General features: G+C 47.5%; 2 protein-coding genes across 2 annotated transcripts in view; one reads left to right on the forward strand and one right to left on the reverse strand.

Moving 5' to 3' along the window:
• Positions 1-27,122, reverse strand: part of LOC142560440 (ATP-binding cassette sub-family G member 8) — a 315,705-nt gene that overhangs the window by 120,227 nt on the left and 168,356 nt on the right. The window lies entirely within an intron of this gene.
• On the forward strand, positions 759-5,113 carry LOC142560438 (uncharacterized). The gene is made up of 2 exons (XM_075672555.1): positions 759-950; positions 2,185-5,113. Exons 1-2 carry the CDS (start codon positions 914-916, stop codon positions 3,942-3,944), a joined length of 1,797 nt encoding a protein of 598 aa, XP_075528670.1. The 5' UTR covers positions 759-913; the 3' UTR covers positions 3,945-5,113.

Below are 27,122 nucleotides of genomic sequence, written 5' to 3' on the forward strand. Positions count from 1 at the left end.
TTTGTGCGCCTGACTTTTCCGCCACCAGCCCAGCGAACAAAAGCTGCCTCACGACGGGCCACACGCACTAGAGCCACGCTTTCTTGCTACGTCACTTGTAGTATTCTTACAGCGGCGCGCAACGCAACAAGCGTCAGATTAGGCATCGACGGCAAGCGACGCCGACTATAGCCGGCATTAGCCCTTCTCTCGCAACCGAACAAATCACCTTCCTTCTAGCCCTCCCTCACCCGTGCTCCCCTCTATCCTCTCTCTGTCACAGCAAGCTTGAGCCACGAACGACCGAAAGAAAGAAAGAAAGAAAGAAAGAAAGAAAGAAAGAAAGAAAGAAAGAAAGAAAGAAAGAAAGAATCAACTGCTATTTCCCACATTGCTCGATCAAAGTAGGCTTGTGCCACGAACGTTCTAGAGAAAGAAAGAAGGAAAGAAAGAAACCAAGGCAAACAAGCCAGAGAAAGACTGTGCCGTCATTGACTGTGAGACCCTAACGAAGTTATATTGTTTCGCGTTGCAAGCCGCGGCATGTGCACGACGAACTACCGGTGTCCCGGCGACCACAATGCGGACCTTCGGAAAGCAGTCGCGGCAGCCAGAGGCGACAGCGGGGAAGGGGAGGAGAAGGCTCCTCCGCTACGGCTGGTTCTCTAACAGGCGCGTATCAGACATACATCTAGGCATAGTTACATGGTTCTATGTATACGTATACATCTATATATAGCGCTAACCGGACTTCGGCGGGGGCACGTGCGAAAGGGGAAGCCGTGCCGCGCGCGCAGGCGGGCGTCTTGAGGCCCCGTTCGACGTCAAACCTGTCTTGTTTCTGAGCGGTGGGGGCAAATAACTCTTCCAAGACTTCTGTCCTCGGAGACTTCGGGAGGAAGTCGACGGGGCCCTCTGCGGGCACCCGGGCGACATGGCGTGCGCGGAGCTGCTTATCATGGCCCTCCTGGGTAAGCTTGCACAGTCATAGTTGGAAGGGTAGAAGACCGAAAGGTTTATATTCTAGGAATGACTGCTTTAAATTTCAATAGATAGATAGATAGATAGATAGATAGATAGATAGATAGATAGATAGATAGATAGATAGATAGATAGATAGATAGATAGATAGATAGATAGATAGATAGATAGATTTTATTTGCAAAAGGCATAGGCTGGTCTAAGTTATAGCTATTAGGGGAAGAAAGGGAGTAAGTTATAGGGAGTAAAAGGAGTAATGATGATGATCAGTAATGATAAGGTTTATTATTATGACGACGAGAAGGAATTATATACATATGGACCGCGTTGCGATACCTCCAGAACCATGTGTCCAACCCAATGCCTCGTAAAAAAAGCTAGAACTACCCTAAAAAGCACTGCTTTACAGTGTGCGCCAGGCCAGACAGTATGATAACGTAGGTGGCTGGATGCGCCTTGGGCAAGAAACGAATAAAACATACAAAAGCGGTCGTAAAAAAATTATACACTGCCGCAAGAGGCAACTGCTGCACAGGGAGTCGTTAAGGGGCGTAATTTGCTGAAGAATGAAGTGAAAGTGAGAGAATGAAATAAGTCATGACGCGTGAAACAGTGAGTGAGAGAAACGTATGGCGGTACGCGCCATCAACTACGCGGTAATTTGAAGGACGTTGAACATTTTCTTTGATTAAACGCGCGTCAGAGAAATCCTTCCATATGACGCTGCTTTGGTCAGCCAAGCTCTGCTGACAGACGACTTTCATATAACGCCGCTATTTTCAAGGTTTAGAATATCGATAGGCAATTCGTTTAGGTGAATCACCTTCTTTCCTTTCGTTTTCCTTCTCTGACGGCGCTGCTGTTATGCTACTGCAATAGAGCAACAACAACAACAAGGAGTATGGGCTTGTTCTTGTTGTTGCCGTCATCGTTGTCTTGTAGTAGTTCTTGTTGTTCTTTAAATATGGCACGTACTCACAAGGCGCGATCGGCCAGGATTCTCAGTGCTGACAATACGAAATTACTTTCTTCAATATCAGTTAGTACCAATGCTAAACGGAAAAGGAAAATCAACATCTTGATTGCTGTTCTCGCATTCTTTTCTTTTCCCACTTCCTTGTCCCGAATGCGAAACGCAACGAATCGTCGCCACCTGGGCAACGCCATTATTCGCACCAACGCCTACGACTCTCGCGGATTCCTTGTGGCTTATTTAAAAACCAGCGGCCTTGAAGAAACAAAACATGACCCAGGAGCCGATAGTGATGTGGCTTGGCAACTCCTCTTCTCCCCCGCGACTGATCCCCTGGTCGAGCGTCAACAAATCGCCCGGCGGAGGACACGGCGAGCAACCAAAACTCCGCGTGGGTGTGAGCCCCGAGGGCCTAGCGAAGCCATTTCGTCCCACCAGCGAACACACTGTGACGCCGCTGGCGGCGCTGCGGTCGCATTTTCGGCATCCACAGAGCAAAAAGCCCGGTGGTCCACGCAAGAAGAAAAAAGGTGGTGGCGTCCGCGGCCCACGAAAGAAGAAAAAGAACCGAAAGAAAAAGTTTAGAAAAGGTGCAAAGAACCTCCATGGCGGCAGAGGACGCTCGAAACGCAAGGGACGAAAAAGAGCAAAGGGCGGGAAGAAACCACCGCGTGGAAAGAAGCAGACGACAAGGAGGTCGCAGACGAGGAAAAGTACGCGTAGGCGAGGTTCTTCTGTCTCACCAGACGGAATTGCTTCTACAAGGAGCACAATGCGAGGACGTCGACGTCATCCCCACAGTCCTGGAGAGGGACAGCAGAACCAATCCGGAAAGCCGGTGACCAAACCAGGTGACGTGGAACAAGATAAGACTGGCGCGGGTCGCAAGAAAACGTCGCTAACGTGGACGTCGACGTCTTTGAAGCTCGAAGGTACCCTCACTATTGGTAGCCGGAAACCGGAGTCTAACACTCCTGGAGCGAGTGTCCGGCCAGGAAAGGCGACGCGGAAACCGCAAGACGGGAAGGAACATTCGAAGCTCCGAACTCACGGAACGGGGCAGCCAAGTAATCGAATACATCTGAGTACCACAAAATCGAAACATTTGCCCAATGGCCACGGTATTACGAAGTCCGCCGAGCAAGGCGCGCGTCACAAGAAGCATGAAACGGACCACGGACGACCACCAGCATCGCCTCACCACGGAATGCTGCCCAAGACTCAGTCAAGCTCGCCGGACAAGGCAGCAGCGACAAATAGCGTGGACAAGCTTGGTGGGAAACAGGGTATCGGACAAACCGGAGGAGGCAGCAGCCAAGCACAAAGCGAGAAGTCGTCGGCCGTTACTCCAAGCCTGAAAGCCGAGTCTTCTACGCCAACTGTCGCGGCAAGCCAAGCGCCTGCTCAAATGCGCGGCAAAAATTCGGACCCCAGCACCGGAAAGCCAGCGGAATCTTCCGGAACGACATCAGCCGCGGGGTCTACCAAGACTGTCTTGAGTAGCTCGCCTACGGAAAAGACTGGATCCAGACTCACAACGCGCACGCGCGACAGTAGATTCGGTGCGTCTGCTGCAGTGACGACAGTCTCGAAAGCGCGACCACCTGCGTCTAGGGGGTCGAGCCGGGTTACGAGAAGGCCCAGTTTACAAACGACATCGAAAGGCAACGGTAAAGAAGGGGGTAGCACTCAAGCCGCGCCGCCTCATAAGAAGCAGGAACACCACAGGCGTCATCACCAACGTCACAAGCATCACGGTAGCACCCACCACCCGTCGCGTCGCCTGGATGTGACGCCACTCTTGACTTCGCTACGTCGACTCGAGCAGGCGACGAAGGCTAGCGAAATGACGACGGCAAACAAGGCAGCGCTGACGAAGCGCCCAGAAGCAAAAGATGGCCAAAATGCTTCGATATCACCGCAAGCGGCGCGACTTGCGAACAGCGCGAGTCTGTCTTCACTGTTGCGAACTATACCCGTAAAAGCGCCAGAAGCTTCCGCCAGTAAATAGAAAACGTAAAAACGATCTCAATAATAATAGACAGTTCTAGAATAGCGTTTGTCGCCTTACGTACGCTAACCGTAGCACATTTGTGGGAGGTTACTGTGCGTGTCCTTTCAAGTCTTTCATTTTACCTTACGGTGCTGGTGGTGGTGGTGGTAAACATTATTGAAAAGGGGAAAGGGAAAAGGAGAGGTGGCTGAGGGATCGGGCTCAAGTAAGGGCCTGGGCCTGCTTGGCCTTCTCCGCCCAGTCCACCAGGTTAAGCTGTCGGTCGACGTCCCCGGAACTGAGCCAGGCTGTCCAGTCAGTTTCGCTGCTGACGGGGGGATGAGAAAACCTTACCTTACGGAAACACAAACGTAAGTAAAACGTTATAAAACAGGGCGCCGTCTGGTGCCTAGTGCCAAACGTATCCACGCCAGCACGGTCCATTAGCAACCATCCTGCTGTTGCTATGTGGACGCGTCTCGTTAGGCGTACGGGTGCCACATTCGCCGAACGATCTCAGAAACTGGACGTGCAATGCGCTCGTAACTAACACATCAGGTGAGTTTAGAGAAAGCGAAAGCTCATTGCAAAAGTTACTGATGATCAACGCGAGTGAGAGCGTAGCCATCACGAGAATTCACGCTGAAGCGGCAGTCATGGGTACCGCCATGTTCGACAACGCTATTTATTAGCGTCCGTAAACATTACGGACGTTAAACTCGCCAAATAACGTACGTTATGATAGCGCGCGTAAACCGCAGGAACCCAATAACGTTCCAAGCAGGCGCAGTGAGGACGACGCTATCTTTTACGTACGTAATACTTTTACGTTTGGTTGCAAACGCTAAACTAAAACTGTCTAATAATAGAGCAGGCGCACAAAGACTACGTTACGCAAAAAATAAAAATAAAATAAAAATAAACATGAATCTTATCACCGCGTGAGGTCAGTAGATAGACTATAAGTTCGAAGGCGACACAACGCAAATGGTTGCAGACTTCCAGAGGCGGTGTTTATGATTCGTGCACACTGATCTCAACAATCCAATCACGAGATAAGTACAGTGAATGTAGCGCGTTACTGAACCGATGCTACGGTGCATCAAGGACTGCGTAACCATGCACTTTCGGAAATAAAACGACTGAGAAATGTCCATGCCATGCACGATCAAAATGCATCTTACAAGAACCATTCCACGAGTGTTGTTGTGTCGATCGATTTCTTTTTCACCGACAGCTGCAAGAACAAAGTGGGCTGAAGATTCAAATTTCGAAAATGTAGATAAACATCATGCCTGATAAAGGCAAATGAATACGAGAGAAAGGAATGACAAAGCAAAATCAACCATATCGAGAACGCATATATATATATATATATATATATATATATATATATATATATATATATATATTTGCCTGATAAAGGCAAATGAATACGAGAGAAAGGAATGACAAAGCAAAATCAACCATATCGAGAACGCATATATATATATATATATATATATATATATATATATATATATATATATATATATATATATATATATATATATATATATATATATATATATATATATAGGGTGCACCGGCTAACGTTAGCCAACGCCCGACGTGGTTGCTCAGTGGCTATGGTGTTGGGCTGCTGAAAACGAATTCGTGGGACCGAATCCTGGCCACGGTGGCTGCATATCGATGGAGGCGAATTGCGAAAACACCCGTGAACTTAGACTTCTGTGCACATTAAAGAACCTTAGGTGGTCAAAATCTCCGTGCCTCATAATCACAAAATAGTTTTGGCATGCAAAACCCCATAATTAAAGAAAAAGGAAACGTTAGCCAAGCTGTTCAAGGAAATAAGAGATTTAAAGAACACTGTGCAAGATCCGATCTTAAAACCTACAGTGTTCGGTCTTCACACCTCTGACGACCGAATCGTATGTTTTATAACTTGCCCCATCATTTTTAAATCATTTTTTTTTTCGTTGAACAGATTGGATAACTTTAGCTGGGACACAGAGTGTAAGTTCGCGCCTGCCGAAACAGAGAATTAACTGCTTTCTTTGCCACCTTTCCTTGCTGAATGCCGGAAGTTAATAGGTCATCTACGGTGACTGACCCGATCAGGGGGGAGACGAGGATGGTACATAGTTATGGACGTAGCACTTAGGATTTTAAAGAGGACGTCAAGCTCCTCCGGATTTACAGTGTCGTTGTGGCACTCGGCAAGTCCACGTGTCACTGTATACTAGAATTGACTGAATCATATTGTTTCTGTCGGCTTTCGGACGAATAAAAGAACTCGCGAACTGCGTTTACAATACCACGAAAAAGTTGACATAAAAAATTCAGGATGCAGCATAAACATGCGAACCCACAACACAATCTTACCTCGTCATAAGCGTTCAGGCAAAGAAAAGCGGTTTTTACCGTAACAAACACGACGACACAGTTACTTTGTCCACGTAGATAAATGGAAATGTCGCTTTCAACATCTAGCCGTAAAAGATGATGCCGAAAGCACGGCGTCTACGACGTCATATCGATTTCGAATTCCGCAATTGTTCCCGTTCCATGTAGGTAGCCTTGGAGATCCGTCTCCGTTAACCAGCAGCAACCCTCGCTGGGACGTCGATTTGAACTAAACATCTATATATCTAACATTTTTTTTATGACGTCCGTAGCGTAATCGCCTGTAATAAGAAGCGACTTGAAGCGTTATCATGCCCACGGATTGTATTCAGCTCAAAGGAGGATAGAGACGTCCCACAGACTGCGCAGCTGTAGGCTTGTTGACTTTCTGCGTACTGCCTAAACGAATTAATTGTGAGTATCCAACTATATGGGCGCACCTTGCGAGTTCGCAAAGCGGACTTACGACGCAGGAGCGGCGTGCGCGCGTCGCTGCCAACGACATTCAACGGGAAGCGGCAGCCCTTGGGCAGCGTTCGCGATCGCTGTTGCTAAGGGCATGTAAGCGTGGAACGGTGAAACACGCAAGCGACGCCACATCAGTTTCCCGCTGCCATGCTTCCTCCCATCAAGAGCAGAACGCGCGCGAAATTGACAGACCCGGAATTTCCCTCTCGACAGCGTCGACATATACACACAACGCAAAAAGAAACGAAGACGGTAACACTTCCTTCACCATAGTTCATACGCCAACCCGTCAGGTTGTACTTCCCCCTGTTGCGAGTCGACGAATTCACTGGGCGTGACGAGCCCGAGAAAATCGAGCACGTTAAAATTAAATTACGGGGTTTTACGTGCCAAAACCACGATCTGATTACGAGGCACGCCGTAGTGTGGGGCACGCCGTAGTGTGGCGTACGAATCAGTGTGTAAGGTATGAGTAAACGAAATCACATAAAATAAACCTGCATGTATTTGCACAAATGTAAGAGTAATTCGAAAGAGGCACTACTCACCCGGAATCTTAAGCTGAACGAAAAACCTCAAGTGTTTCTCACCTATACTTGCAATGTTTTATAGAAGAGAGAAGCCAATGTTGTCCGTCGAGTTGTACACGAAGATTAAAAAATTAAATTACGGGGTTTTACGTGCCAAAACCACGATCTGATTACGAGGCACGCCGTAGTGTGGGGGACTCCGGAAATCTGGACCACCTGGGGTTCTTTGACGTGCACCTAAATCTAAGTACACGGGTGTTTTCGCATTTCGCCCCCATCAAAATGCGGCCGCTGCGGCCGGGATTCGATCTGCGACCTCGTGCTCAGCAGCCCAACACCGTAGCCACTGAGCAACCGCGGCGGGTAAATCAAGCGCGTTGACAAAAGCGACAACGTGGAGACGCGACGCGTTTACGGGCGTGGCCAATTTCTGCGATATACCTTTTCAACCGCCCGTCTAGCTATCCGCACGGCACACAGCGTGGGCCGCGACCTTTTAATTAAAACGGCTCTTTCGATTCATTTTCCATATTGCGTCCCCCACATAATCTGAGAATACAGAATACAGTTGGGCCAGACTTGGTGGATGCCGTTAGTGAAGATAAAAACAGCGTTTCACGTTCCGTGAATGTCAGGCCGCCTTTGACGCAGTTTCTAAAGACCTCTTGGAAAAACGAGCATATCTTCTGCTGAAGATATATTGAATGTCAAATTATTTTCCTTTGATAAAGCATATCCCAGACTGCCCAGGCTTTGTGGCCGGGTCAGGGGTACAGGTTTTGCGGACGTTGAAAAAAAAATATCGACGACTTCGTTCAAGAGCAGGCTAAAAAGTGGTGCTTTATCTAGGCTATCACTCGCCGAAAGGAGAGACAGAGATGGAAAAACGAATGAAGTACTGAAGCCCAGTATTCATTATTGATCGAGCATGGAAGGTTATAGACATCAAAAGCACTACGCCGTCATATTGCTTTTACCGTCTCTATTAATATTAAATTCTGTAATGTGGACGAAATAATCGCGGTGCCTAAAAGGTCAAGCTCTGGAAAGAAAGAAAACTACTTCAGCGGTAAAAATTTGCGACAGACACCGTAATAACATTTGCACGACTTTTACGCTCTAAAGCTACACGTTGGGCTACGAGGTATTAAGTCCTTGAAAGACTTCCACATTTAACATTTAAAATTTTAATTCTTAGATTATGAAGCGCGTCCAGCAAGGGTGCACGGAAGGTATTTAGTTAATGAAGGCACCCGTTATAAATATGCAGATCCTATGGCGGCAGCCTCGCGGACTGTCAATGCATCCTGACGGAGCCAATATATTTTTTAACGTGTCAGCGCACAAACATTTCCTTATCTATAAGTTGTCGCCACGGCAAGCAATCGATCCCGCTACCTCGTCATCTGAAGCAGAACGCAGTATGGACACTCAAACACCACGGCTATGCGTCCCAAAGGTGGGAAGCGAACAGAAGTAAGTAAGTAACAGTGTGCAATATAGCCCATTTTGAGAAATGTATGGGTGTGCTGCCTAATTCTGGGCAATGCGTTTTCGTGCAGTTAAATGTCTGTGTAATGAAACATATCGCAAAGATTTGCGTGCTGCGCTGGAACGAGTAGGAAAAAAGGAAGCCTTAAATATGGGTGGACGCCCGAAACAACTCTGTATACGTGCGTCTGTCTGGCCTGCTTGAGATTTCAAAATAACAATCTTGTTTGGATAATAATTCGCCCTCCACCCCCACCCCCCACCCCCACCCCGCTTCGCGGTGGCTCATAAAAGGCTTTGCCGTTATACTGCCTACATTCAGATGGAGGCTGGAATGCAAAAAAAAAAAGGCGCGCGACCTTGGACTTACACGCGTTTTTGTAAATGCTTTATCGACATAAACCGAAGTCATTTAAATCGCTGCCGGAGTTATGTAGTATTTTTTGCTAGCAACCTTAACGATCACGTGTAATGAGCTACCCATTTCTTTATACGTAACGGCTACTCGAGAAAGCCATAAGGAAGGCAAATAGCCGGTCTTGGGAGTTTGTTTTCCTAACGTGAGTGACAAAGCGTGCGTCGAAAGCAAACAAAAATAGAACAACGCAATAACGACCCAGTTTTAGATTAGGCCTTTGTTCAGCGACACGCAAGTTAGAAAGCAGTTTTTCCTAAGCACACAGGCCCTTCTCGTTCCTGTTTCTTTCCTCGGCGTTTTAGTTTTATAATCATCTCGGAGCGGGAGATTTCGATCAATCACGACGTGCAGCCGTGCTTGATGCGGCCGCGCCCTTGAGCTGTTATTTTTTTTTTTTTTTTTTTTCACTCTGGCATTCAAGCGAGCGTAAGATGAAGGCCCTCTCAGTGCGGTGCCGGGCCTGGTGCGGAACGCGGTCGCAGTAGCGGAGATGCTATCGGTACACGCTTATCTACGAACACGTCAAAGCATTCCAGAAAGCTGACCACGGTTGTATTACATCGGCGGCGCTTTGGAAGACGAAATGAAGTTACGTGGGCGCCACGAGGCCTAACCACGGAGGCCACGAAATGACAATGTTCCAATAAGGTTTAGTTGACAGTCGGGGCTATGGTCCTGTCGTGGTTGTTGTCTTCATTCAACCGCTCTGCGTAGATATACCTTCGTGACGAACCAACTTGCGAAAAGTGCCTACATTCTTTCGTATCGACGCCTATACATCATACAGCACAGCATCCGTTTCGATAAAGAACAAGCACGAAACAAGCATCCAAACCACATCATCCATAGTAAGGCGCTCATGATAACAATGCGGAACACGTAGCGCTCCCCGCGTAAGCTTCCCGGTAAATATCACCGCTGCGCAAGCTGCCACGGCGACTTCACTTCCTAGCTTTGAAACGAAGTACAAAAAAAAACGCTCTTGTACTTCGACGAAGTGCACACGTCTACACTTGCACTTCGAAAAACGTTCGCGAAACGTGCCTCAATATAATATCGTGGTTCTGGCACGTAAAACTTCGGAATTTATTTAATTATTAAATCGTCTGTGGCACTAAAAAAAGATACTGTGAAGTATCAAAAAAAGAAATAAAGAAAGGAGCTCTGGTGCTACTTACTACAGTATCTGCAATCATGGCATTTCAACCAGCATGGGAATGATGGTTATAATGCACGGGGTTGCCTAAAATCCATCCTTATGGCTTCACACTGCCTTGTGGCTTTGCAAAGTTAATCATTGTCAATTATATATTGCGTTCCAAATGCAACACTTCGCAATGATTGGGCACGTGCATACAGTCTAATTGGCTACTGTGCTAAAAAAAGAAGTTATCGTTTCGAAATTCGGGCCAATAAAGACAGATAAAGCGTAGTAAACGAAGTCCTAAGAACGTATGAATCCACAATCAGGGCATCAAGACAAATCCATGTATATGGACCATCACTTCAATAGTAGAAAAACGGTCGCCACTTCAGAAAAAAAAAAAGAAAAGAAAATATAAGAAGAAGAAGAAGAAGAAGAAGAAGAAGAAGGAGGAGGAGGTGGAGGAGGAGGAGGAGGAGGAGGAGGAGGAGGAGAAACTCTAAAGGAAATGCGGTCCAGAAATGTACGCAGTACCTCGCAGTAAAAGTACAGTGAATGCGTATAGTCTTTTATACTCAACGCAGCCACAGCAGTCGCCAGTATAACAGGAACTGTCATTTCAAAACGATTGCGCGCACGCAAGGGAAAAGCGCTCGCCCCGAAAGCGCATAATACGATTCTGCATCCGCGGCCTTTGAATGCATCTCGTTTGACTGGCCAAGTCACAACCGAAGGCTTCTCTATATACAAACACGCGGGACCGCTCAGACGGAATGTAAATGACACGTATAGGACAGGAAAATGAAAGACGAAAACAAAAACATAAAACGGGAGCAGAGACATTAGCAACCATGTGGGCGGCTCGATACAATCTGCATAAAGGAGAGAAGGAGAGAGAGAAAAAAAGAACAATAAATCAAGGAGAGATCGAAACTGTTGCTCATACCAACGTCGATCGCGAAACAGATTTCTGGCGCTGATGGTCACACGCCGAGGGAATTAGAAAAAAGAAATGCCGCTACGAGGTGGGGCGCCATTCGCAAGATGGTTGAACAATTGCGGAGGCTTTTTATTCAGCCTCTAACGGGTTTATGTGGCAGCGTAATGGTGCGTCATGCACAGAAGCCGGAGAAGAAGGAACAGAAAACGAAAAGGAAAATTAAAAAAAGAAGAAAGAGGAGGGAACGAATAGATTCAGGTAGCGCGGGCGGGCAAGGTCCGTCGATCGATCCATCGCTGCATTTGTCTCGCCTGAACTGATAGATTAACAGCAACAACAACAAACCACGCAGAAAGGCAACGGTAATCAAAAAGAGGCAGTGAATTCGCACGCGTTTTGGCTGCGTAGTACAGGCCAGCCGTATAGCCTTTCCGTGGCGATATAGGGGCGGCCGATAAATGGTCTGCCGCGTACATATAGGAGCGTTCTAGATTGATTACGCGGAGGGTGAGAGGGAGCCGGTCGAGGAAAGAGAAAAAAAAAATGGGCGAAGCCGAACGGTAAACAAATTAAACACCAGGAAGATAGCGAGATGCGGATGCCGTATTCCTTCCACTCTATCTGCGTCCGCGGCGCCTTCTACGGGCGATTTGCGGACGTCCGTTTTCCTCCAGCGAGACAGTTAAGGTGATCGACGCCCATTGAAGCGAGCGTATGACTGGGTTGTTTTAGAAAGAATGCTTTCGAATAAAGAAGGCCCTTCAGAACTGACCGCCCAGAAGGAACCTTCAAGACGGGAAGCTCTCTGAAGCGACAGTTTCAAAGCGGCGTTTTTGTGAAGTGCGCGTCTTTCGTTAACGACTGCCTCGGTTGCTCGTTATTCTCGGTGAAGGCGGGAAATGCGAGCTTTAAATTTATTCTTTTCGCGCTCCTATGTATATATAAACGCTAGCTGCTACAAGGTCCAGACGTGACGGACGTCCACGTATGGTTGCCAAGGAGGCACTATCGGTCCGTTACGAAGAGCGGAAAATGAAGCACACTACATATCAATGGCAACGTTCGATGGCTAGAAGATTCTTGGCAACTAGGGGAGAATGGAAACTTTCCCAATTAGTCGCACTCGTTATTGCAACGAACGTGGGACATTAAGGACTTACATGAAAAGCAATGACGCCAGACTTACGATTATTCCTTGGAAGCTATAAGGTACTTAATTCAATCAATTATGATAAGTGATGATCTTCGTAATAATCTTCTTTTTGTTTAGTGTATAGGATGAAGGCCTTTCGCAGCTTCTCCAATTGCGGTACCACTGCCGTGCGTTGGCCAACGGCATCGTATTGGTGAAAAACTTCTAATCCCATCGTGCCGCCTAATTCTCTGTAATTATCGACTGCGTTTCCTTTAATTGCCCTCGGTAGCCATTTTATCACTGTGATAAGAGACGACCAGTCATCTGCTCTAAGCACTATAATTACTTACTCCACTCCACTTCCTCATCTTACTTGAATATCATCTACACGCCCCCTGTCTGTGCAATTCCTACCGCTGTCTTACTGCCTCTCAACGTTATGCTTATCATTTTTCGTACGTCCGCATTTAATTTACCGGCAACAACAACAGAGAGTTGGTCAACGCACGAGAACTAATATAGTAGGCACGTTTACAAGCACGGCGTCTTCAGAGACCACGGGGACCAAGTTCCTGCCTACCACTGGCAATGTCTTGCCGATGTCGCATAAGTAACATCAAGCTGCAGTTATTTCACCGGCCGTTGGATCTGCCGAGTTGGAAAAGAAAGCAACGTGAAGTTAGAACGCGACGATTCCTAAACCATACAGAGAGCGAAGAAAACGCATGAGGAACCGGAGGACGTTGCTCGGGAATGTGAAGAACATATGGAACTCCGGAACTCTACGTAAACCCAGTGCTGCGTTGCTTGCCTAAGATGACTGTCGGCCAACGCGACTTGATGCAGGGCACCAGTTCCGGCATCACCGTTAATCAGTTTTCATGCTTTCAATAAAGCCATCATTTTCGGCATCTCTTCGCAGTGACGTGACGCAAAAGAAAAAAAAGAAATGTGTTCATTTAGAATCAGAGAGGGTGACTTCTCTAAGAGAAGCCGACTCCTCCATTACCGTTCAAGCCATCACATCGAAACTGAAACCTGTAACAAAAGAAATACATTATGGAAGAAAATAAAGTGGAAATGTAACCATAACATCTGCTACCTGCTACAGAACGTAGGTACACAGCATGTACGATACGGGACAGTGGTAGCACAAAAAGATGGAGTCTCGTAGTTGCCAACAGCGCTAACACAAACAATGCCGCTGGAGCCAAAGTTTTGACAGCTGCTGCTGACGGGCAATATGACTAAGTTTGTTCTTTTTGCGCTATTACACAAGAAATCGAAGTCTGCCAAAGAACGTAAAACTCTACGTGAACTTCCAAGGCAAAGGTTTTAGCTTCGACGCCACTCGGCGAAGTCTCAAAGTCTAGGCGTAGAGTCGTGAAAGGCCCAGACAAGCTCAAGATCAATATCCCCGGGGGTGTCTCGTGAAGGTAACGACTTCGCCGATCGAGACGCTTGATAGGGAGTAGATACGAAAAGACGAGAACATTAATCTTCAAGCGGCGGTTCTGTACAAACATGCGCCTGTCGCAACGAGAGAGAGAGAGAGATCTGGATCGCTGAAAAATCTGAACGAAGAACTTCTTAATTAAGAATAGCGCTTAGCAACGTCTAGTAGTATAGAGCCAGCTCCCAGCGTTTTCCCGGCTCTCTCGTGGGCCTGCAGACTCGTAGGAGCGCATTAAAAAAAAAAAAAACGGAATAGGCTTTCGAGAACTCGGCTTAATGAATGCATCGGGTACGAAAATCTCGCGGGCCTTCTCAACAGTTGAGTAAACCTTCATGCGCCGGCACTCGACGAGAACTGCAGACCACGTCAGAAAAAAAAAAAAAAGAAAGACGGCCAAAGAAACAAACAAACGAACGGACAAAACGATAAACGAGGGTTCCCGTTCATGGACAACAATGAACTCAATTTCTGGCTGCCCGCCATTATCTGGGTCGCACATTACGCGCCGCACGAGCTGCGCGCGTGTACGCAGTTAGCAGCCTCTGGGGCTCGCGGCTTCCAATGAGGCGATACCGGGACCCGATATGAATCGTCCAGAAGGAGCGAAGGCGAATTAAACGAAAGAAGAGAGGGCAGGAGAAAGATCCGCATAGAGAGCTAATGGGCGCGGCGAGTGAGCGAAGCAAAATGCCCAAAGCGCCACCACGCCAGGCAAATCGCTCGAACTGGCTGGCGAGCGCAGCGCCGCGTAGCGGACTGGTAGTGCTCTCTAAGTAGATCAGACTCGCCCGGAGGCTCCGGCCGGCTCGCGTTGTTCGGGTGATAACAACGTAAAAATAACAGAGAGAGAGAGAGAGAGAGAGAGAGAGAGAGAGAGAGAGGAGAATTCCTAATAAGTAGAGTAGTGACGCCACACGGTCACGCATCTTGCCGCGGGGCTGGTTGATACGGTAGCGGTAGGCTTTGCGGATGTTTCGACCGCGGTAACGAGGCTAGAGAGTAGGTAGTAAGGGGCTGGACGACGGTGTAACGGGGTGGAGTGGACGGCTTTCCCGCGTGCGGTACGCCCTAACCACAGGCTCCACGCACACGTGCCGATTACTGCGCCGAAGCGGCGAGAAGACAGCCACGACGGTGGTCTTCGTGGCGCGAGAATCACGAGCTGCCTTTGTGGTCGCAACTGTATTTACAGCGGCTACGTTGGCGACTGATAGGCCACTACCGCGGTCGCCATGTGCCACTAAAGAATGCGTGCAGTGGCGTGAATCGCGTAGGAGGTGTTAGTCCGTTACCCGAGCGCACGTATCGCTGCACGCTACTCTGCGGCGGCGTCAAAGTCAGCGAGCGAGTCTCCTGCTGTCCACAGCGGACCGCGAGCGGCAGAGCCGTCAGTTCTGCATCACGTGCACGGGGACGCTTTCGGGCGAAAGGGCCGAGCGCCCTTATCGCCGGCAGAGGGATGCCTCGTGGAGGAATTTGGGCCGATGCCTAGGCCCTTCCACAAATATGTACAAAAATGGAAACAGCATCTCCGCATCGGCTGCGAACGGGGTCAGCTTGATCGCCGGCATCTCCAAAAAAATTAAAAAAAAAAAGCAAAGAAAAAAAAGTTATCATAGCGATGACGGCGGTCTGTGCGATGTGATGGCGACCGGAGAGTTTCTTGCAAGAAATTACTACAGAGAAATGTGGCGCCGCGTTCTTTTTTTCTACCGTTGATATATTCGTCGGTAATATCTGTGGGATATATCTGTCGGTAATCTTTGCACTTGTGTCTTAAGACGTTCTCGTGCCTTTCCACACGCGAATGTTTCCCTTTTAAAATTTCCGATCAATCACACCTTCTTTTTCTTCCAAACGCATGAAGCCAATATGTTTCTGCACACGTGCATAACCTTTCGAAAATGTTCTTTCCGCATTACAATATTCTTATTCCATATCAATTTGCAAAATCTCAAAGCCGTTTGAAGCAAGAAGGACGAGCTTTAAGCAAATCTACGTACCATCATGCGCGGGCTGGATGAAAGACCGTGTTTGCAGCTCAAGGTTTTCCCCTAGTAACTAGCTCTTGCCGGAAACTGCATAGCGGCTGTAGTAGTGCTGCAGGCTTCATTCGGGCACAGAAACTTTCCAGGCCACTCTTGAATTACAAAATGCGCAGGCCTGCGCAGAACTGACGATGTACGCAGACAACCGTGGAAAATAAGTCCAGTGCACTGCAGCAGTAACTCAAAGAAACGGCTTATAGATGACAATATGCAATCGTCATTTGCGTTCTTATTTTGCGTATACGTATTACGTCTCACCCGCGTGCAGTTTCGAAGCGTTTCGTCGCCTTTGCCGTGTATAGTGTAACGCCTTCCCACGACATGTTAATCAGTAACGCCGAATAAGCGTGACGAGCGTTGTCCAAACTTTATAAACAAAATTCCGCCATCACCCACAAATGAAGCAGACGACTCGGCGTACGGGCACGTAAGCATACAACGAAACTCATTCGCGCCGGTGAAAGTCCGCCGCCTGCAGGCAGCAAAGTTTTTTTGGAAACGTGAGCAAAGGTTTAAGGTCTGCCGGGTGTTGATCATCCATTATCACGCTGTAATATTCATTGTATCGTATTCTGTCTTCTGTTCGCCAGTGAAAGTCAATTTTCGACTAACAAGCGTCAATTCATCGCACCGGGTAGCACCTGTTGCGTTCATAAACCCCAAACGAGCCTCTCTCAGTTTGATGATGTCACGTCAAGCGACGCCGTTCTTAATCGTCAGGGGTCTCCTTGCTCCGCTTCCCTGCGTCAGGCTTAAACACTTCTCGTTATACACACCGACTGGTCTCTAATTGAATGCTTCAATCATTAATTACATCACATCGAAGCGCCCATGGCGTTTTGTAAACCCCAAACGAGCCCCAGTGAGTTCAACTACAACCGCAAAGCGGGCACGTACACGGACGCTGATCTTAATCACCACTGGCTAATGATTATGCGCCACACAGGAGGAAGCGACGTAACGCGGCGATGTTTTCCTGCCGATCGCCAGCGGGCATTTGGCGCGCGGTCCGCAGCTTCGCCAACGCTGCCAGCTTCCGCGTAATCCACGTTGCGTGTGCGACGCCCGGAGAGGCGAGGGTGAAAGACGGAAGCTCTTCACGGGTGCCGCACCGCGGCATGTTGCCGCAGCGGCAGGAGCCGCCGCAATCGTCTCCCTGTGTGAAGTGGAGCGTGCTCTCATTCAAGGTCTCGTGGCACGGTATGTGCGCGCCGTGGCGGATGCACATCGGGTGCGACGAATCGTACTGGGGCGTTGGTCCCCTCTTGGGGCGTGTCCAGGCGTGCGTGTGTGCGAGTAGGTGTGTGTAGTGTGTGAGTGTGCGCCAATGTACGTACACGCAGCGTACACGCGCGCGCCGCCGGAATCATCTTAGCGACCCTGGACTGAGGGTTCCTCCCACACTGCTCTCGCCATTCGAATATTATTAATAAAGATGTTTTACTCTCTCTCTGTCTCCCATGTACAATGCCGAACATCCGAATGCTCACCGAAGAGGCCGTATGGAGGCCCGGTAAATATAACGTGCTCCAAATGTGCTCGGCGAGACCGAATCTTCAAAGGGACAACTGCTGGGCGTACGTTCGCGGTATCAGATTCGAACGCAATGCAAGCATTCACTTCTTCAGAACGAATATGTGTTATAGCTGCACCTTCTTGCGTGTGTCTGCATGCGTGCATGCGCGCGTATGCATGTATGTATGCATGTATGCATGTATGTATGCATGTATGCATGTATGTATGTATGCATGTATGCATGTATGCATGTATGCATGTATGTATGTATGTATGTATGCGTGTATGTATGCATGAATGCATGTATGCATGTATGTATGCATGCATGCATGTATGCATGTATGTATGCATGAATGCATGTATGCATGCATGCATGTATGTATGTATGTATGTATGTATGTATGTATGTATGTATGTATGTATGTATGTATGTATGTATGTATGTATGTATGTATGTATGATGCATGCTTGCGAGTGTGTGTGTGTGTGTGTGTGTGTGTGTGTGTGTGTGTGTAGTATTAGTTTAAATTGAATGCTGGTGTTTTACGTGCCAAAACCACGATATGATTATGAGGCACGGCGTAGTGAGTTACACCGAATTAATTTTGACCACTAGGGATGCACGGCACAGGGGCGTTTTTGGCATATCGCCTCCATCGAAATGCGGTTGCCGCGGCCGGGATTTGATCCCGCGATCTATAGTGCTTAGGAACGCAAGTCACCGCGGCGGGTGAGTATTGGTTTTACAAGCCGTAAGCGGAATTTAAAAAAATTAAAGAATAAACAACTAAACAACACAGGCAACAAAAGGGCGAGCTCAACCTCGCTGAAGAAATCTATGCGAACTAATTTACATTCTTAAGCGAGCAAGGTTACGCCACCTAACGCCAACCTACTACGTCAGTGTCGTGTTCAGTTGCCGCTTCGGGAACCTAACTCCGCAAGGCAGCTCCACGCCCGTACATCGTTTTCATTAGTATAGACTCCCGTACAACATGTGGCTTCGAGCCAACGCGCTGTAACTTGCGCAGTCGGTGCCTCGATTAACATTCACTGCTGTATGACGCCGACGGAAAGGAATGGTCAATGTTAGGGCAGTGCTCGCCTCTCATTTGCTTCGGGTAACCAGCTACCGACATCAATACTCGATCCGTAACTTGCGCGATCGGCCTGTCCGACTCTCATTAACGATTCACTGAGCCCTCGCCCGCGCGAATTACTCGTTCAAGAAAACCATCAATCTGTGCCTACTTGATTTGCAAACACTCATCCAGTTCTTGCCGTCCAGTTCTCGCAATTAAAGAAAGAAGCCCAAACGTGTTCCGCAGTGTCATTAACATTTTGTGACACGGCCACTCATTGTAGTTTCGTTGCTTCATTACTGTAAGCCGTCTCGGCACGAACTATCGGACTCTTCACTGACATAAGCTGGGTTTAGTCTGGACTGTTCGAGTTTCGAGTCTTTTCTTTTTGGTAGTCCTTGACCAACAGCCTGGTTTTAAAAGTTCAGGCAGTTGCACGCATGCCTTGTTAGAAGAACATGTACATGGCTTATAGGCTTGCCAGCCACCGAGGTACTCTTGCACCACTCCGTGTCTTGCACTAACTATAGGTTGAGAACTTGCGCAAGTGATTATTACGCTAAACGTCTAGACAAGACTATCTGCTAGCAGTATACTAATACGCGGAATGGACTCAGTCTGAACAGGTAACCTGTGCTGTCGTCTGTCAAAGCTACGGAAATGTGTTTATTGTAGTTATATGAACAAAACGGTTCCATTCGTAGCTAGCAGAAACGTGGTGCGCAGCTCTTGAAGTCGACGATGCGGGACGCGCATTTCTGATAACACCACGAACACCTGCGATCTCACAGGGAAATTATTTTTTACACTTTGCCTTAATTTGTCCGTCTCTGTAGGCCGACTAGAATACAAACAGGTGACTTACAATAATGTCGTGGCCAAGACGTAGCTGTCTGCTACGAAAAATAGGCGTGAATGTGTTTCTATACGAAGATGTATTTCAAAGAGCCATCATCTTATTGTGCTCCAACAAACAGATGTTAGTTAAGATTAGAAGTAACACTGTGCAATCTACAGCGATATAATAGGTTGCAGCGCTGCCCTCCTTGCTATCTTCGTTCAAGTCTGATTTGCGCGGTGTTATTATAGTTCAAGTAATATCATACCAGCCATCTCAAACATGCAAGATGTCAGTTATATTTAGTTCAGTGGTTGAATCATTGGTGACGAATGTTATAAGAACGCTGCATGGGGACGCGTATACTGCAGGGCTGAAAGAAAGTTGCATGGATTCAACAAAATCGCAATTCACAAACGCGTGCTTGACGCTCTACACCAACAAATCGGTTAACTATTATAGGTGAAGTAGTTAGTCTAAATGTTTTCACTAGAGGAAGAACGCGCTGCGTGCCGTTAGAGGAAGAAGTGACGCGTCGGACCCACTTTCACCGCCACATTATATTTTGCTTTCTCGCAGACCAAGCAGGGCCCTTTCTCGGTCACGTATACGGCGCAGGTCACGTGTTTCCTCGATGTTTCTACACAAGCTGCCAGACACGCAGCCATGCAGAATGTAGATCACAGAGGGAGCCTGACCCGACCGCATATTAATCAACGACCACCAACTCGGCGGTCGTGTTCAGCGGTTCATATTCAATAAACAAAGAGACGAGGCTTGAAAAAAAAAAAAGCAAAACACAAGAACGCCGCCGCCCCTTTACTTTCTGCGGGGTTGCAACCTCTACTCTCGTTCATGGTCGAACAAAGTTATGCAGATTGCCATCGTGGGGGCCGCCGTGCTAGATCGTGAGTGGACCGTTCTACAGGGAGAAACCCTACACCACAGCCTACTCCTTCATGAAACCTCGTAATAGAACACAGAACAAAGTGGATCGAGCGTCTTATGTGGAAGAAAAACAACCGGAGGGAGCAGACGAGAATAGCGCCTAGACGAGAACAGGGCAGCTAGAGCACCGATATATAGAAGCGAAAGCGAGACATTGTAAAGCATCATTTGCGAGGGATGATGTATGCGACGCGCCTGGAGGAGTACAGTGTAATATGCGCCAAAGCATGGGAGAGCCACATCGATTATAATGTCAGCTCGACCCTGTTTGAAGCCACCTTCTTCTGGTATTTTTTTTTTTACTGACGTTGAACTCTTGGCGGTTATCTTCACGCCTCGCGGCTTTTTTCGTCTGCTAGAGCGTGTAGCGCGGTCTGCTCACGTACACCGTCCTGTGCAGTATATCGTCTGTTACTGCGCAGGCTGGCTGGTACGGAGGTTGCGAAAGTGATTCACCGTACGTACATAAGAGGGCATACGTACTTGGGCTTTCGTTTTAGCTCGCGTATATTATACAGCGTGCCACCTTAATTTGCTGCTGGCTCTCCAGTGCTTCGCTTCTTGAGCTTTCGGCTTGGCCGTCGTGCTTCGTTATAGTTGCGTGCGCGCCAGAAATAGGAGAGCCAGATCAGTTAAGCGGGAACAAGCACCGAGCGCGCCTGGTCGTGTATAAGGAGCAGACGAAGTGAAAGGGTGGGCCCGTTCGTCTGGACGCGCTAACGCTAACAGACGTGCCTTGATTCCGTTTCCTGATCTAGCTACAGCTGGCTGCGAAAAGTGCTCGGAAATTGAGCGGCGGTGGCATTGACTACAGCGGTGGGCTGTAATGCCCATGTGGATTGCGCAGTAATGTGACGCAGGGGCCCTATTACCTGAAGCTATTCTAAACTGTTTCCATTCCATTTCTGGAATCGGCTCTCCCCGATTGGCCAAACATATTTCGGACCCCCCTCCCTCCCCCTCTTGGCCTGTATGTCACGCGACGTGACGCAAACCGCCCGAACTTCCCCATATGATATCACGTGTACGCACTGATAATACGTGATTAGACCAAACAAAAGAAAAAAATATTTCTTATTCTACTCCCCTTTTTTTTTTGCCATACCCCTTCGCAACGGGTACAATGTTTTCGGACTGCGCCCATTTCCCCAGTCCGTCACGCGACGTCACAAAACCGCGAAAACTCAGCACGTCAAGGTGACTTGTACGCATTAAAGATGTATTAATATTCCGAACATAACCGATCTTTTTTTCGGAGTAGCCGGAGACTGCCCCTTTCCGAAAGGAACAGAGTAAGTCTGCCAACCCACCTCGATGAATTTATTTGCGTATAATACATTCTGAGTGGCCTTGTGACATGTTCGCATCCTTTCGGCACGTTTGTCACATCCCTCTGCCAATTTTTTTTTTTTTTTTTGCTGAGGATTCGTTTTAAGAGCCTTTTTAACACTCTGTTGCACGCCGCCGCAATTTTCGACCAGGCACCACAAGCTAAGCAAGGAGAAGCGGGCCAATCCCATACGCCGACACCACCCTCTTCATTCAGATATCTACTTTCGGCCCCCACCGAAGGCCTCTCCACTTCTGCGCTCCTCGGCTCTTGTCAGCTAATTAGATAATAAAAAAAAAACTTGTCAAGGTAGGTGATGCTATCTGCTCTGAAAGCAAACAAAAGTGATCTTCTAGTAAACGAGGAAAACGTTTGATTGGGCGGTTCAAACAACGCTGAAGGTCACCATCTGATGCTTGCGCAGGCGGTTACGTGAGTTTAACGTCAAATGATTGGAGTTAAAGCAGATTGAAATAGTTGTACGTTATAGGGATTCAGTAGATGGCGTCTCCTATGACTCCCGGCTCTGTGGTATAGTAGAGGATGCCGGAGGCATGCAGACGACGATATGGAATGACTCGCTGGAAAAAGCAAATGCAACGAGGCGGACGTGTCAGTCCCCTAATAGCTGGTGGCTGTGTCTTTGTGGGTGTGCAAAGTGCACGCGTGCTTGATGCGCGTGCATTGCTCGTACACTGTTCATTCAAATAACCGGGAGGAAGAATACTAACAAGGGGATGGGCACTTGAGGACATGCGGCTTTAGCAGCACGGAGATGCCAGTCTGCAGACTAAGAAGAAAAAGGAGCCCTCCGAGAGGCTCGATATTTTTTTAACTAATGATCACGGTCATAACCGTACCGATCGACAATGAAGCTAGAGAGAACATTATTTGCCACGTCTCACTAACTTGTAGAAATAATCAAGCATAGGGAAATGAAGGTGGACGAGGGCTATATATATATATATATATATATATAGCCCTCGTCCACCTTCAGGGCTATATATATATATATATATATATATATATATATATATATATATATATATATATATATATATATATATATAGAAGTTTAATTCTGTGGGTACACGTGCCAGAACCACGATCTGATTATGAGGCACGCCGTAGTGGATTGCTCCGGATAAATTTCCACCATCTGGGGTTCCTTAACGTGCACCCAATGCACGGTACACGGGTACTTTTGCATTTCGACTCCATCTAAATGCGGCTGCCGCGACCGGGATTCGATCCCGCGACCTCGTGCTTGGCAGCGCAATGCCAATAAGCAATCACACGGCGGCGGCGGCGGCGGCGGAGGTACGTGCGTGCGTGTGTGTGTGTGTGTAGAGATAGATAGATAGATAGATAGATAGATAGATAGATAGATAGATAGATAGATAGATAGATAGATAGATAAATGAAAGCGGTGAGGTCAACAAGACAAGCTTTCGGTTTGCTACCCTACACTGGGGGAAGAGAAAGGGGGAAGAGTGCGTGTAAAGAACGACTGAGCTGTGCATGACTCGCAGTCTGTGAAATCTTTTATATCTCCGCGGGCATCGCAGCAGACGTCGCCATGACGACCGCCAGCCGGTTGACTGAAACAAAATCAAGCTGTTGCTAATCCTCCTTCCTCTTTTTTTCATTTTAAGTGCTCATCTATCACTTCTGCAAGTAAAGTGGTTTTCTCCGCCATCGTTTCTAGCCGCGTCTCCGACGTCGGGCGTAATCAGCGGCGCTGACGGGCCTTGATGAATGACACGCGCGCGGTCGTGGAGAATTAATGGAAACAGCGAAAAATGGCCAGTTTAGCATAAAGCCAGAGAAAACAAAAACAAAAGAGAAAGATGGAGGACAAGACTACTACGACGAAGGAAACTCGAGAAGGCGGGAAATTAACAGAGGACAAACAAACAAACAAACAAACAAGTGCGAGAGCAAGCCTTTGAAGCAAAGAACTAAGAACGAGTAATTTGACGTACTTGAAGGAACAGATATAGAAGAAGCACGGCGCACTTATAAGCCAAATGTACACCATGTCCACGCAAAAATAAGCGGCCATGCTTTTCGCCGAACCAGCGATGAACAAAGCAATGGCGAGACTCTCAAAAGCTGATCTAGAATTTCGGGGATCGCATTTTGCGCGGGGGCGTTGTTATTATCATAGCGCGAGAGGTTCGGAGGGAAGGCAGGTTTCGAAAGCCTATAATAAAGTATACGATGTCAGCGGCCTTTGCTGCGTTGTATATTCACTTGGGTCGGTCGGGGGCCATCTTTCAGCATTTTCGGTTTACCAGAAGCCATAGCGCTCCTTGTAACGACAAGGGGTGCAAAGAAAATCGCCATCTCGTAACGCTGATAGAAACAAACACGTCGCGATGAAAGAAAAAGAAGAAGAAAAAAAGCACGGGTTGTTCAGAACGCGCGGCAGTCGAACGCGGATAAAAATGAACGACGATTTCTTCGCGATTTGCTGCATATTTCAGCCGAGTCCAAAATTATGACCGCCGCGGGCCGCCCTGTCTCTCTTCTTTTTTCTGTGTATTTTTTTCGGAGGCTTGTTGTTTACGTCTGAATACTGAGTTGCCTCAGGCCTTTCGTATGCGCGCTCGAACGATAGGCACTAAAAAACAAAACAAAAAAGAAACCGCCCCCCTGCGTCCTAAATCTCGTTTGCGAAACCGGGTCGAAGAATTATATGCTTTCTTTAGCGTTATTCGGCATACGCGTAGAAACACTAGGACAGGCCGGGGGCAAACCGAGCGACGCGCATTACTAACGAAAAAAAAAAAAAACACTCAGTGATGAATGAGGGAAAGGAACGCGCGTTGTAAACTGGACCGAACTAGGCGATCACAATGAGGCGATTATTTACGACAAATTAGTTCAGCGCACGACGGCTGATCCTTCGTTTTTTCTTCTACTTTTCGTTTCATTCATGCATCAACTCGCACCGTTTGTCTCTTTGACAACGTTTTAAGCTCACGTCGGCTGCGTCTGTGTGTGATCCGCGGCTACCCTTATTGGATCACTAACGCCGTCATTTGAGCGGCATAGTTTTCACGAATGCAGGCTGCGTCTTTCCTTTTTTTTTTCGTTATTGAGTGGCCCATTTTTCTTCGAGCGAGACTGAAAACCTTGATAATCATCGTCCTCATTATTACGGTCATCATCACGATCATTAGCCACTGCAGGGCGAAGGCGCCTTTCCCAGCGATCTGCAATTATCGCACATTATGTAAACTTAAACCACACCAGCCCGGTGTTGTGAAAGACGCTGGAAGTATACATGGTTCAGAACTTCACGAATGGTGCTTCGTAGGCTGCGGAAGACCACACCCGACACCTACGGAAAACTTAAGTACACGCAAAAAAAAATAAAGAAAAAGAAATCAGTTTTGCAACACTTCATGCGTTTCGAAAACCATAATTATCCGAGTTTGCTCTTTACCTAGCTAGTAAGATTGGCGTCATCATAGTCGACTACTCGCTATTAGTGGCGACGCCCGGAATCCCTGCAGTGCTGATAACCATATAGCTTTGAACGCGGAATGAGACAATATACATCTTTGAAAGAATTGTTACGGACAACCGATGTCCCTCTGAAGCGTACGTACATGCTTAACTGCGAAACGGAACGAATTCCGATTAAATGAAATTGACCGATCTAGATAATTTCAACATAGTAGCCACATCTTACGCGACACAAACACATAGCGGCACTGATTCGTCGCCTTCGACTGGAAGTGGCGTGTACGAAGATTCTGGCCCCCTCCGAGATCGCAAAGGCGTCGGCGCTGGTCTCGGAGGCTCGCGCACGTGACGGGAAGTGACGCGTCTGCACAGATATCTTCGTAGGGATGCAGCACTCCCCTTCGCCTGAGCGCTGCTGTGGCCACGAGCTCAAGATCGTTTACAACGTGCTTACTGAGTGCTCAAACCACTCGGCTGTGCGAATATTATCGAAGAAATTGGGAAAACTGGACGTCCTAGGCAAGAAACTTGTGGTCGGTGAGTCATCAGGAAGCAAAAGCGCCTACGTCCCGTTAAAACTGTTCCTCATATGGTCACAGGACCAACTATAAGGCTTAGCGATGAATGAGATTTGTATATAGAGCCGCGCAGTGGTGCGTCTTATGTTGTCTTCCGCGCACTGTCTTCGACTGTGGTGTTTATTTGGACTTTGCGTTCACTTCATCGCGCGCGTGACTCCTCCACGTAAGATTACTCTGAAGTGCATCCCGCGTTCGTTTTCGTAGCGCGAATAACTGTGCCTTGCGGTAGATTGTGAGAGCAGTTCTCTGTCTCCGTGTTTAATTTTATTTCTAGCGGCAGACCAAATATATCAATTATCCAAGACATTTTCTGCGCATCTAGGCTAAAACCCGCCAGCGAGATTAACATATCGGAGCGTAGGAACTGAAACTGAGGTTAAAAGTTGACGTTTATATTGGTATTGTGCACGACAACCTCGAAAGGCCAGGGCGGAGCAAAGGCAGGCAAACAACGGTGCTATCAGGCGCCTTTAATGATGAGAAATAGTAATCATAAAACGTAGATTAACTATGCAGTTACCAGAAGCTGTTATCTCTCAACTATACACCTGCTTGTATTTGCGCAGTTTTTTTTTTATGTAAGTCTGAGTCATGCAGAATGGTAAGTCAACGGTTTTATGTTTCGCAACATGGATGTTTGGAGAAGTTCCCGTGAGAAGATTTGCGGCTGCAAGAGCACTGTCGCTACGTGAAGAAATAAATCATCAAATAATGAATGAATGAATGAATGAATGAATGAATGAATGAATGAATGAATGAATGAATGAATGAATGAATGAAATAAAGATAGACTAACAAAAAGCTAATTCGGGCTTGCATTTCAAATGTAACCGAAGTTTGTACGGGTAAGTTTCGAAACGCCTGGCGATCAAGCGATTAAACATTGACAAGTAACGAGCGTTGAATACTTCACGATCAGAATGACATTCTTTGTTCACCTCCATTGTTTCGGGACAATTACAAGAGTTCCCGAGCGTCTGGCTTGCGTTATTTGAGTAGATTACGTCCAGCGTTTTGCATTAGCCGATGAGCCCGCACAATAGCGTCACCAGGACCGATTCGATAATTTATGCAAGAAAATAACAAGTATCCCCTTTCTCGTGGGCCCTTTCAGCGCAGTACGCGCTGATCCCTTCGAAAGACGCAAATAAAGAAATAGCGCAAGGAAAAGAGAAGCGCAAAGAGGATAAAAAGACGGACTCAGACGTGGATTCAATCATTATTCAACTTTCACCACTCCAGCAAATGGGCTTAATGCGTAGCGTTCAAAGGGCTCCGTACTACATTATGCAGGCACTTTTCCTCTCGGTCCCTGGCAATTCGTTATCGCAGGACGTGCCGTGAATTAGCTAACGTCACTATCTTATCCTGTATTCGTATCGATCA

The sequence above is a fragment of the Dermacentor variabilis genome, chromosome 10 (assembly GCF_050947875.1).
Source record: "Dermacentor variabilis isolate Ectoservices chromosome 10, ASM5094787v1, whole genome shotgun sequence".
In the NCBI taxonomy this organism is placed as follows: Eukaryota; Metazoa; Arthropoda; class Arachnida; order Ixodida; family Ixodidae; genus Dermacentor; species Dermacentor variabilis.